General features: G+C 37.7%; 1 protein-coding gene across 1 annotated transcript in view; it reads left to right on the forward strand.

The window, feature by feature from the left end:
- SPTLC3 (serine palmitoyltransferase long chain base subunit 3) overlaps window positions 1-9,481 on the forward strand; it is a 152,669-nt gene extending 143,188 nt beyond the window's left edge. The window contains exons 10-12 of the mRNA XM_045833316.1: window positions 1,229-1,364; window positions 6,517-6,646; window positions 8,264-9,481. Coding sequence (XP_045689272.1) covers window positions 1,229-1,364; window positions 6,517-6,646; window positions 8,264-8,377 — 380 coding nt within the window. The 3' untranslated portion in view covers window positions 8,378-9,481. The remainder of the gene's footprint in view (window positions 1-1,228; window positions 1,365-6,516; window positions 6,647-8,263) is intronic.
- Window positions 9,482-14,154: the final 4,673 nt, after the last annotated feature.

The raw sequence follows: 14,154 nt of genomic DNA on the forward strand, positions 1-14,154 counted from the left end.
TACTCAAACACCATGGTCCCCTGGAGTAAAGATGCTGAACAGGATATGTGTATTGCTTAACCCATTGTCAAGGCACAATCTATGGCCATGTCTCTAAGAAGAAACCAGAGGACATGTTTACTGAATATTTCACCCATTTTCCATCTGGAAAACTACAGGGAACCAGGAGTGAGGTTTAAAAAATTGAACAACTGGTAGAACAACAGCTCTGATCAGTTTGAATGGACTCCTAACCAACCAGAACAGAGGTCAGCAGTAACAGCACATTCCTGCTGAATCAAATGCAAACATTGAACTGATTCCTAAGGGGTTTAAACACCCAATCCCATTCAACCTTCCATATGGAGTATTTATTGACTAGTTGTGGCTGATTTACTGACTTTCCTGATTAGAAGCAGGACTGGAGTAGACAGATGTCTTCAGAACTATTTCTGCTCTTTATTCCATTGTCATCTCACATCTCACTGGACATATGCTAAGGACAGAGGATGAGCTTTTGAGCAAAAGTACCAATAACCTGGAAATGGACACATATACCTTGGTTTGATCTTCTGTTTGGGATCAACACTGTCATTTTTTTTTCTACTTGGGGAAAGCAGAGATCCACCTCTTCCTTTCTCTCTATTACTCTACCACCTGCAAATACCTCACAAAAGAGTCCTGGTTTCAGCTGGACCTATCTTGTCCAGGAATGTGCTGCTCCTTCAAATTGAAGTTGGGTGACATGTTCTTCAATTAGAGACTTAGATGAGTGACAATTTAATAGGACAGGTAAGCTTGGCTAAAAGGCCTCTAACAACAACTAGCATGATATGGTATATGTGTGTGTGTGACTTCTTGTATCGCTCCTTCTCTTGAATTAATATTTTTAAAACAGTTAGTGCAGAGTCCATATACAATAGATACCTAGTAAAAGATAGTCCATCTCCTCCCTTCCTGCTAGAAACCCTCCCCACCACCCTACACCACTGTGGTGCTGCCACCTAGCCTGCCTTTAGTTGCTAGCAGTACCATTGTCTCTAGGTCTTGTCTTCCAGGCTCAGGAAATTTCCCAGGCATCAGTGCCCACTCCCGTTCACCAGGAGATGTGTCCCTGCTCTATTTCCACCTCACCCCAGCTAATGCAGCAGACCTGCAGAAAGACTTAGGAATGCTCGTCAAGCCAATCTGACCTTTGCTTCCCTCTTCCTGGTGGGAATTGGTGGATTTCATGCCTGTCTCTTTTCAGGGTTAAAGAGAGTACGGCAACTTGCAAAAAACACAAGATACTTCAGACAGAGACTGCATGAAATGGGATTCATTATCTATGGCAATGAGGAATCTCCCGTTGTTCCCCTGCTCCTTTACCTACCTGCTAAAGTAGCGTGAGTATCCAACAGACTGTCAGAGTAATGCCCCAAGGTGATCTGACTAAGATCCTGCTTTTGACACTAGGAAGTTCTTGCAGCATAGACATCAATCATGCACTTTGAACAGGGTGCCAAGTTCAGAATTCACTTGTAGACCTTCTTAGAAGCCACATGCCAGCCCAACAGCAGGATCTTTTCACAGGTGCTAGGGCCCACCATTTTCAAGCTCTGTGAATTTAGGGGAGTCACTTACCCCCTCTAAGTTTCAACAGTAATTTAAGGATGGTCCCGAGCCTCCTCCTGCCCTAAGATCTTTCTTGGAGAGAACTTCTGAAGACCATTTCCCCTAATACTTAGAAACAGCACTACCAGGCTTTGTGCTTTCTCCCATTGACATCTCGTGGCCACTCTCAGAAGGCAGCCTCACTTTAAGTGTAGGGAAACTGAGGCTGAGAGCAGTTAAACACCTTGCTCGAAGCCATACTTGTCAAGCAATAGTAAAACCAAGGGACAAGTCCAATCCTAGTCTCACTCCTAAGCTCATGCTCTTCACACCAAATTTTAATACCTCTCCTGTGAGCTTATTTGGAATTGTTTTTCACTGATTGCAACTCTGAAACTGAGCATAAATAGCAACTGCATATGAAGAAAAATGAATTTTTCTCAATATGTCAAAGACAATTTTATATGTGTGCCATTCTCCAACTTGCTAGGGGACTAATTGCCTCTGTAATTAAAAGGAAGTTAATAAAAATTATTCCTGAATGTGAATGCATATTTGTGTGTCTAACCAAGCTCATGGTGGAAAGTAATATTCAACACACATTCATCAGATCTAGAGGTCCTGAGTCTCTTTGAACATAACCCCATGGTTGAAACTTTGTTTGGCTGTCTGAATAGATTAGCAAAGTACTGGAGGTGTACAAAAGAGGCTCCAGGACTATTAGTTGAGACCTCATGATGGGTTGGAGAAAGTTAGCAGTTCCTGAAAGACTGATTCTTTAGAGTGCACTTTTGTGTCATTTCACCACAGCAGAATCCCAAGCAGTTAAAACACATGTGTGAATTCTTTAGTGTGCATAGCTTTCCCACCACTAGACCTTCTGTACACAGATCTGGATCAAGGTATCAGTGCCTGGACTGGCAAGAAGACAGTGTGCTACAGAAGGGTCACACAGGATACTGCTCTGTGCTAATGGCAGGGAAGTGTGGCAATGGTGATTTAAAGTAGCAGATAATCCAAAACCCTTTACCATCTGATTTTGGAAGGAGAAAGTCCCACATTTATTCAGAGTAGTTGGGGAAATGGCGTGTTCTAAAAGAAATGCTCCACATTTACCTCATGTCAAATATTTTATTATTAGTTCAAATGAAGACACCAAATATCAACTTACTTTATTTTTTAAGAGTGTGGCATGCACAATGCTGGCAGGTGGCAGTAGTGGGTGTGCTGGATAGTTCTGATTGTGATGGTGAAAGCTGGAATTAAAAATCTCAATAGGTTGGGAAACAGATCAATCCAATGAGAAGAGTTTATGAAGAGTAAAAACAAATGTATTTAAATTGAAGGACTCAACCACACAACAACAGATAGAGAGTTGCCCTGCTCCTTTATATGCCAGGAGTCCTGACTGGACAGCAGTAAATGTGAAAAATAAAAACAGAACTGAGAGGGAGCTTCATGTGACAGTTCTGCTCTATGGTGTAGTGAAAAAAACTCTGACTCTGCTTCTACTTAGCTGGGGAAATCTTGGACAAGTTACCCAACCTTCTGAAGCCCCAATTTTTTCATTTTTGAAATGAAATATACTAGTACCTATGTCATAAGTAGGTCCATTGTGAAGATTAAACAAGATGAGTTCTATTCACATTTGGTACTAACTCTTATGTAGAAGCTACTCAGTGTTAGCTATTATTAATAATAATGTGAATAGTATGTACAATGCACTTAATAATCTTTGGTATCCTGTAAGCAGTCAGTCAGTGGTAGCCATTTTTATTACCACTACTTCTAATTCTGCTACAGTGATGATTATTACTAGTTTCAACTGAGTGCAAGATTGAACCACTGTGGTTGCATGGCTCTCCAAAATAATTATTGTAATCTTTAGTTACATTAATAAAAATAGAACCTCCAGGAAAAATATCAGGTAAAGATCCTAAGAGCTCTGCATCAATTATGCTATATTGAACACTGGAGGATATGCAAACTATCTAGTGTCTTTCAATTTAAGATGGTTTTTTTAGACAAAGGGAAAGGGAGGGAGAAAGAGGAGAGAAACATCAATGTGTGGTTATCTCTCTCTCATCCCCTTACTGACAACTGGGCCTGCAACCCATGCATGTGCCCTGATTGGGAATTGACCTGGGAACCCTTTGGTTCACAGGCCAGCGCTCAGTCAACTGAGCCACACCAGCCAGGGCAATTTAAGATGGTTTTTAATGAGGAACTAACATTGCCAAATGCCAATTATCTGTTATGTAAGGCTCTTAGACCCAGTGATCATCCATTAAGGGTAGATTACTTAGCCCTAGTTTACAAATGAGGACACCAACACTCACAAAGGTCAACTACTTTCTAAGGATCACTCAGATTGTAGGTAGTAGAGCATAGAATTCAAAGCCAGTTCCATTTGCCTTCTAAGCCAGACCTTCTTTCAGTGCATATCACAGCCTCTCAAGCTTTAGCCCATAGGGGGAAAAATACACATCTCATTAAAGTAATGCAGGGTATAAATTTAACCATCTTTCAAGTCATCTTTGATGCATCCAAAAGCATCAGTCACTGCAATGAAAAAAAAAACTATAATTGTTTGAGTTGTCTAAGTTAACTTGAACAGGTTAGTTACAAAAATGTCATATCACCTATTTTTAGTAGGAAGTGCTGGGAAGAGCTTGCCCTGCCACCTGGCCTGATTTCTTTCTCTGATATTTCTTCAATGTACAGTTTGCATGTAGAGAAGTTTTTGAGACAAGGAGTTAATTATATAAGCTAGTGTATCAGTAATCCTTTTATTTGCTCATTTTAAAACCTTTGATTTCATTAAAGAACTACAGGATGAAAGTATAGTCTCTGGCCAGTTGAACTTTTGAAAAATGTCCTGTCATAGCTTTAGCTGGAATCCTCTCAGGAGTTCAGTATAATGTGACTTCACCCACACAACATGCACTTAAATAATCAAGAATGTATTTTATTTAGTGTGGGAATTGACTGTGAGAGTGAGAGGTAGGATGGGCAGAGGAGGGCAAAGGAGGAAAATTGGGACAACTGTAATAGAATAACAATAAAAAATGATGAAATGAAAAAGAACAAATGTATTGTATTTACTATTTGGTACAGGGCTTACATTTTCCTTTCATGGTCCTTGTCACACATTTAGAAAATGATGGGACACAAGATGCAGTGATGCTGCATGCAATATATGCTAATATTTATTATTATTTTTATTATTATTGCATAATTTAGTTTCTTTTAGTCTACACAAGCTCTGATTTCCTTTGGGGAGTACAAACCCAGAGGTTTATTATATAAAATGTTCAGGGCAATTATATTCATTAACTGAAAGAAGCAAAATTTAGTAGTGTAAGTTAAGCTCAAAAGTGCTCCAGGGAGGCCTCCGATTAGCTAATGAATCAACAGTCATATAGTTTTCTGTACATTCCTTGGCAAAACTCACTTCCTCTGGTACAAAGAGAAACATGCAGACAGTGAAAAACGCTCCTTTGGGAGTCCCAACAACTGGCCTGAGATCATGGGTCAGGTGGTTTGTACTTTTGCAATAAAAGCACTTGACTTGTTTCTCAGACAATTATGAGCTCTCATCCTGTGTAGTTCCGTGGGCAGCCTTCCATAGGGTGATCAAGAAAGAGAACGGTCTCTGTTTTCAAGCTTTCTCAGTTAGAAAGCTTCATCTGCTTGTAACCCCTTCCCTGTCCAAATCAAAGGGTGAATCTTACCTTATCCAAGACAGGGGGCCAGAAAGACTGTATGTTCAGTACGTCTTGTAATCTCCATTGCTTCATTTGATAATCTTCATGAGGCAACCAAAAGGCAGACAGCTAAAGGTTCAGAGGAATGAATGAATGGGCAGGTTTGCTCTCACAACTGGTTCAAGAATTCTTCCTGAGTTGTGACTGGAGGGTTCCTATGATGCTATCAGCTTCCAGTCTCAAATAAGACACTGGCAACCTCTTAATGCTAACAACAGATATGAGAGGTTTACCCCATTCAGTAATTAAAGTTTACTGCAGAGAACAAAAGAGCACAAAGGGGGATGTTTCACTTGAGGCATTTAATTTACAGATCTTGACAGCTTGATATTCTAGAATTCTTACTGAGATTAGCTCTGGAAAGGAAAGAGGCTAGAAGCAGTAAAAGTGAAGAGATAGTTTTAAAAGCTTTTACCCTTCATCAGAAAGCTTTGCAGTTTTGTGACTTTTGTCCTACAAGCTGCATCTACTGGCCAGCCTCCCCATGCGTACACATTCTCCCTCTTGTCTCCCTCCTGCCCCATTCCCCTTTTAATCAGTCAATGGCTTTACTATCCCTGAACATACCTGGATGTACTCATTCACACATAAAGAAATGAGGAAATCCTTGCTACTTCCTATCTTTGGTTTAATGGAAAATAAAATCTTTGGCTCTGGAGTGAGAATGTGACTTGGGGTTGGCTCTTGCAGACCCTCTGATTCTGGTCCTCAAATTACAATATGGCCATTAAGTACAGACTTCTTGAAATTTTCATACTATATTATTGGTATTAAGTTTTTAAAACATGTAGGTGTGAATTTATTATCTGTTCTTTCTTTATGTAATTGCTCTATGTTAGCTGTTTGGTTTTTATTTGTAGGAATCCTGCAGACAAAAAAATTAACAATGCAGACTTGTTAAATCAGGGTCAAGTACATCAGCATTTTCTTCTCAATGTCAGAAGCTCAGTGCTCAAGATTATTTATTGAGTGGGTCAGGCCTCATAATATGAAGTCAGTTATTGCTGCCATCAATTGTCCCATTTCTTTGTGAATTGTGTTTGACAGATGTTTAATAATGTCTATTATCTTCTACTAATTGTTATATAAAAAGAAAAAGTCAATTAGCCATATTCTTTTTTTGCATTATAATTTTTTCATCTTCCAGTTAACCTACTTTTTAATTTTTTTTCTTTAGGGCTTTTGGAAGGCATCTACTAAACAGAAAAATTGGGGTGGTGGTCGTAGGATTTCCAGCTACTCCCCTAGCAGAAGCTAGGGCACGGTTCTGTGTTTCAGCAGCACATACACGAGAGATGTTAGATAAGGTGAGTACAGCACATACCAGTGGAATCTCTAGTACCAGTACCTTGGATTCTGAACCCATTCTTTTATTGAACTAGTTTAAGGTTCCCTGGGTCTCTCTTGTGAGGTTTAGGAAAATAACGGTAATTTGAAAAGCACCACTAAAAAAACAGTTATGCCAACACTGCCCAACAATATGTTTAACTCAGGAGGTAGAAAAGGAAATCAGTTCAGTTAATACTTGAATCACGTCAGTGTTTTGGCTTTATGGAAAAGACTGCCCATGTAGCCAAATGTTTTGCTATTTACTAATTCTAAAGAAATTCTAAAAGCTAGTCTAGCATGCTATTTCAGCATCAACTGCCTGCATCGTGATATTTTCCATAGCCACCAAATTCATCGTCATAACATATAACCCAATTTGACAACCTATTGGGAAACCAATATCAAAGATAGATCTATCCTATCAGACATTTATCTGAGATGTTAATGATTTAAAAATCACATTTCATTGTCCTTTGATTTAAATCTTTATGTGAATGAATAATGTCAGAGAACTAAGCCATCTCAATCAGTTTGGAGCTGATGGAACTTTCTTATAATGTCAATGCAATTTAGCAAACACTAATTGAGTGTCTACTATATGAAAAATCCTGGAGCAAAAAGTTTAAGAAGAGATACTAATAAATAAGCAACCAATGATAACACCAGACAGAATAAATTCATCTTGAAAAAGAAATATAGATGACTACAGGAGCATGAAGGTGAGAATGAGTTATTACATAATATGTGATTATATATTCATTTATTATATATGACTGAGTTATTATATATGAAGGTGAAAATGACTTCTAAAAGGTCCATAAGCTCCATTTCACCTTTTTTCAAAGCATTAGACCTTAATATTGTCTTCCTCCTCATTTGACAGGTTAAGAAAAACAGGCTCAAAACTGAATAAAAAGTCATGTCCAATACTACAGGATTAGTGATATACTAAAAGTAAAAATATATTTTCTATATTCTGTATCTAAGGTGTTTCATTTATAAAATTGGAGGTATACTTACCTGCCTGAATTAAGAGAATTAAAGCAGATGAATTCTGGGTCCCTTGTGGTTTTAAAATCTATTATTCTATGGAACATAGAGATAAGTATTTAAAACTGGGGGAGGAGGAGCCTAGATGAGGGTGGGGGGCAAACATGGGAGAGAAAGGACGATACTGATCAGTTCCCACAATGTTCCATTTTGTTCTTGGTTGGGTTGACTTGCTGTGTCATAAAGATACAATCCAAATGTAATTCACAACCTTATCTTTTTCTTCCACAAGTTTATCTATAAGTCACTAAGCTTTAAAATAAAGTTAAAGGGTAAGCATGGGTCACATGCTTTTATTCTTTTCTTCATACCCCCAAAATAAGTGAAACATTCATAACGTGGAGTTAGACTATAAAGAATATGAAATAAAGTGAATTAGCACCTAACATTTCTCTAGGGCTGCCTTATACGCCACACCTTAATGAATTGGATCTTTCTTCTTTTCTCTGAAATCTAAGAGGCTGGCAAAAGAAGAGTGTGGCTCTCTGTGAGAGCAGAGCCATTTGCGGGATTTAGATAACTGATGGAAGGCAATCTCTTTACAGGTATTGGAAGCCCTGGATGAGATGGGTGACCTTCTGCAGCTGAAATATTCCCGGAACAGGAAGTCAGCACGTCCTGAACTGTACGACGAGACAAGCTTTGAACTCGACGATTAAGTTTCCTGGATCTGACTAGAACCTAAAGACTTTGCTGGAAAGACTTTCTCCTTGCTTCAAAAGGAATTTAAGTGGATCCTCTCCCTTTCCAAGGGCAGTTTGGTTTCCAAACCAGTTTAATTGAACCAAGGGAGACATTGTTGTGTTCTTAATGTCTCGCACTCAGGACTGCAGAGACAAAAATATGGTTTCAGATTTTAAGTTTCTCCTCTCCCAAGTATCCTGCTACAAGTACACACACACACTTCTTAGAATGTTTTTAATAGCAGTGAGCCTGTGTTTAAGCTGCTACTGTGCAACCTCTTTAGTCCAGACCCCTCCAGGAATTCTAATCGAAAGGGTTTTGATTTTTAATTCAGTAGATCTCACTATGTGTTTACTTACTCCATCTGCAGATGTGGGCAAGTGTGGTGGGCAGTAGCTGACCTTCTTGTTCACCGTGTGAAAGCACCAGCTAGAACTCTTTCGTATCACAGGAAGTTCAGGCAGGAAGGTAAAGAAATGTTGCTTCTACCATTTGCCACATTTGGACTTTTTCCAAAGACAAGTGTCAAAAGCCATAGTTGATGTTTTGAGGGATAAAGCAGAACTAGCCAGGAGGGCCCAGAGACATCTTTGAAGGAAACTTCCTTTTTCCTCTCACTGGTCTCCTACAGTTTTACAGCTGAACTTTTGAGGTTCCAAAAATTCAAGATGTTTGTTTCTTAAGGAAGTGGGTAGAAAGCAAGCACAAGCTAATGTTAGACCTAAACTAAAACCATAAAGTTAGAAGAACTTGAACAGTTTTGGTGCCACACAGAGTGAATGTTTAGCATGTATAGTCTTCATGACTTTAAGGAATGTGTTGTCATTTTCCTAGTGAATTTTTAGTAAAAGGTGAGATTCAATGTTATTTAGAGTTGACTCTCAAGATTACACTTGAAAAATTGGTTCAAAAACATCTAAAAGTAAATTCTATTCAACCTTTTAAAAACTGACACCCCCCTCCATTTAGGCCAATTAATATTAAATTGTACTCTTCTGTGCCACATGCACTTTAATTTGGTGTAAACTTGCACATTATTGGCAACTAAATGTAATTTACTTTAGTGTCTTCTCTCTCCTCTCTTCTCTCTCTCTCTCTCTCTCTCTCTCTCTCTCTCTCTCTCTCTCTCTCTCAACTCCTCCAGAATAGTACCCCTTTGCTAATTGGATCTAGTTGGTATGGAAAAAGCCAGTGGGAAACCTTATCTTTAACAAGCTCCCAGATGGTGCCCAGATTTGGAAATTCTAAAGAGCAGTGGTGACCTTTTAGCAAAGCTTCTGTAAGAATTTGAATGAGTCACAGAACATTCCACTCCATCAAATGACACTATAAACAAATCACTTCAAGAGAGGTTTGACTTTTTGTGACACAGATGGACCCAAGCTTTTATGCTGTGCACTGAGATAAAAATTCAACCCGAAGCACCAGTGTTGGATGGAGCAATATGCCCTGATACTCAAAACTTATTAAAGGATAAAGGTGATCTGTATGGAAAGTTTTTATGGGGAAATTGTAACCCCTACTAGGTACAACTGTTTAAAAATGAATCATGGACATTTTAAGTACTGTTAGCAGAAGAAGAAAGTTTCTCATGAACATTTTTAAGTATTATAAGGATCCTCATGAACATTCTTTAAGCATTATTAGCTTAAAAGGAGAAAAAGTGGGTTCTGAAGATACAGTTGCCCCATTCAATGGCTGATTTTGATCATTTAAATGTCAGTTCTCCTTGGTGAACCAAAACAGCATTACTTGTGCAAAGAAAATATGTTGTACAAGTGTATAAAGACAGGAAGGCATGTAGGTCTTTTCTTTGGATAATGTGCATTTAAATGAAGTTGATCCTAGTTAGTTTTCCAAAATGCATGAATGTCATCAGACCTGTAAAAGCAACAGAAGACAAAGAGGGCAGCAGAAGGTCTGGGCCTTCCCTAAGGCATAGCAAGCAATAAACATTCTGAATGTCTGTGATCTTCACACCCACCCTTTGAGTTTTAAGCCTCTAGAGAGGGATGTCTTTGTGAGCAGGAACAACTATCATTATACCTTCAAGGAGGATCTTGACTCTAACTCATAATAGGAAACTAATTACTTAGCCACCTGGTATGGGAGGCAAAGGGAGGTTATTCTCTCTCCATCAAGATCCAAGAGTTCTGGGGCAATTTATTACTTTCTGTGTACAAGATAAGGACCTATCTCTGCCAGAGTCTATGTTGAATATACACTTATAAGAACAACTGTAATCCAAGTGGAGTGCTTCCTGAGCACATTAGGAGGGATCCAGGTCCAATTGGGCTGGTAACATATACACACTTATACATGCACACACTAATAGATATTATGTAGAAAGAGGTTGGTTAAAAGTATGATGGTGAATACTAAGAAATTGTCTTCTACTGCTAGGTTAATAAGACCATGACTTTAATTCAATAAGGATTACTGAGTTTCCATAACCATAGCAGAACCAAAAATATCTTTTTGATTGGTTCTTTTTGGAAAGAGAATTTTCTTACAGAACTAGAAAGTTACTACCCACAAACTTCCCATTTGCAAACACACACACACATACACTCACTTTTCCTTTATAGAGCAAGTATGTAAAAGTAGAGAGAGAGGAATCTGATTTGTTGATAGATAGAAGGAAGGTGTTGTCCTAAAAATGATCTTCAGGGAAACAGAAGATAAAGGATCCAGATTGATATTTTTAAGAAGTATGCTTTGCATAATAAAATGACATGGACACATTTCTAATGTTATCACGGAAGTGCAGTATCATTGATGTCTGTCTGGATTGCCTTTCAGCAAGTTTTGGTCTAACAGAGACCACAGGCTTCATAATTTACTAGGATAAAATGCAGATCCCTGGATCCCACACCAGACTTCCACTAAATCAAAGTAACAGTAGTGCCCAAGAATCTATATTTTCCTGAGTCTTCCCAGGGAATTCTAATCCATATCATAATTTGAAATGATTATTGGAGCTTTTGTTTTGATAGACCAATTGGCTCTAATAGCATAACAGAAACTGTTCTGATTCTTTGTTTATAGTTAAGGGTGTTTATACTACTGAAGTAAAGTGAATTACTCCAACTTTTTCTACTCACTTGGACATTTTGTTCCCATTTTTTAGGTATCTTCTTTTCCTACAAAAATATGTATCCAATATTGAATGATAACCACCATTCATATGGACAACATATTCCTTCTCTCACTCTATCATTCACTACAAGATGTTCCTTTTCCTTTCATTGCTTTGTTTCATTGAATGTGGTGTCTTGTTCTTTTATTTTTCTTCTTGCCCCTTTAAAAATCTTCAACCTTTGATTATTTATTTATTACAACAAGAACTTGTAAATAGGGTGAAAGTCTTAACAGTTTTTCAAACTTGCAATGCTCCTCCATATTTTTCTTCGGAGATAGCAAATATAAGTGGCCTACTCTAACCTAAAAGCTCTGATGACAAAAACTTAATTCTTAAATATATTTTTTTATTTACAGCAATTGTAACTATTTTATTTTGAACTTATCTAGTGATTTCTTGGCAATTTTCATTGGTCTCAGTAATAACAACGTATTTGAAATCTGTTTTCAGATTTCAGAACACCCTTTGCAGTTGTGTAATGTTTAGCAAGTGAAAAGGTCTATATTTTAAAGGTTTCTAAGCAATTATTGTGAGACATTGCCTTACAGTGTTGTGGTGTGTGTGTGTGATTCACTGAAACATTTGAGGTGACCAATTTCATTTCATTCTGCCTGTGAAATATTAGATTAATAAACAGAACACCAAAATTCATGATCTAAAAGTAATTCATCATTTTACCTTAATTTAGTTTGGATTATTCTTTTAAAAAGACTGAGATAGAGATTTGCATTTCAGAATTTCATTGAGGAAAACTGGCAAGAGTGGCTTGTGCTGGCTTGTATTTTGTCATAAATACTAGTTGTGCTTATCTCTTCCCGATTCTGCATTCACGTTGGTAGCTTAAAAGTGGTCGTGTTGCAAGTATTTAAACCATGGAAATTGGCGAACAAGTTAGGGATCTGAAGAGCTAGCCGTTAAACCTTCACAAGCACACCACTGAGACCATGTACAATGGTACAATATCTAGGATGGAGTGAGTGAACGGGATTGAAAAAGGAAGAATTTGAACTGTGATACCATAAAAAAGACCTTAGCCAATTCCAGGGGAAGCTATGCAACTGACATAGTCATTTAGCGTCATCACAAAAATGAGGTAAGGGAGCCAAAACTTTATGTCTTCCCTGCCATCAACTAGTTACAAGATGCAAGCTAGGTGTGGGGAAAGGCATTACCTTGGACAACACTATTTGGCTGAAGGTAGTTCCTGTGGAGGAACTCAGTTTTGAGCTGACAGCAGTCCAACCTTTTTAAAAAAAATATTTCTAATCCATCTACTTAAAAATGTTTTATAATGGAAAATTTTAAACATACAGTAACATAGAGAATAGTATAATGAACCAACATGTACCTATAACCAGCTTCAAATATTATCAATTCATGGCCAGTATTTGTTTATCTATTTGCCCCACTCATTTCACTCCCATTTCCACCAGATAACTTGGAAGCAGCCCCAGAAATCATAAGATTCAATCAGTAAATATTTCACTGAATCTCTCTAAAAGGTAGAGATATCTTAACTTATTCCTTAATTTATTTTAACTTCATGATAAAATAAGTCTTCAGGATAACAAAGGCAGAAATAAGAGAATAAGTGAGCCCAGCTTACCCATTTAGAAAAGTTTGATGCCTGTGACAGTTAGAGGTTAAAGTAGAACTTGTCACTCTAATTCCCATTGCATCCCTTCAAATGTGAGGCTCAAATCTGATGGTTGCCAGCCAACACTGTGAAAAGCTATCACAGATACAAATCAATAAAATATCCAACATCAGGAGGTCAGAGTAGAAGCAAGAGGGTGTTTATTTTTTTTTTAGCTGTGGAATGAAACAGTGTTCCTTTTTATTCAGCCCAGATGCTAATTTTTATATCAAAAAATATTGATTGAAGGAGCTAGTGATTTTGGCTCTCACCCAAGTTTATTCAGGATCTTTCTTAATTAGGTTTGGGTCGGCTGCAATGCCCACGGCCAGGGTTAGGTCTGGCTCCAATCACCACATCATGCTCTCTACTTCATCACCGTCCAAGGAATAAGGCAGGGAAATTGCTGCTTCTTTGTTTCTCCAGCCCATAAGTATGTTTTTTTCCAGATTTGAATCATGCATGGAGCAAATGTGCAAGGAAGACCAAAAGAAGTGTAATGGCTGTACTGTGATGAGTTCAATCTAGCCTACAACCTGACCGTAATCCCCAGCATGAATAAGGCTCTGTGTGAAAAATAAATGAGTAGCAATGTGAGATCATGGAAAAAGATCTTGGCATCTTTTGAATGAAAATTTTTCACCAGTCTGATTCAGCCAATCAGTCTGTAAGTTTTTTTAAAGGGAAAAAAATATTCTCTGTTGCCAACCCTACATGATTTCCCCATAGTGTATCTATTTTGTAAATAATTATAGTTAAGTCATACAACTATTTTACTAGTGTCCATACCAACTTCATATACCTTATACTAGTTTTTTAAAAAATCTCTACACACATAAGGCATCAATAAATCATGGTTACAAATTATAGACACCTATAACAAATGGTTTTTCTTTTATATGTAAAATAGTGTGTTAATATTTAGAAATATAATTTAGTTCACTTAAAATGTTTTCAACTAAATATGAAGAAAT

This window comes from Phyllostomus hastatus, unplaced genomic scaffold, assembly GCF_019186645.2.
Source record: "Phyllostomus hastatus isolate PE091 unplaced genomic scaffold, TTU_PhHast_1.1 phas_contig_17, whole genome shotgun sequence".
Classification (NCBI taxonomy): domain Eukaryota; kingdom Metazoa; phylum Chordata; class Mammalia; order Chiroptera; family Phyllostomidae; genus Phyllostomus; species Phyllostomus hastatus.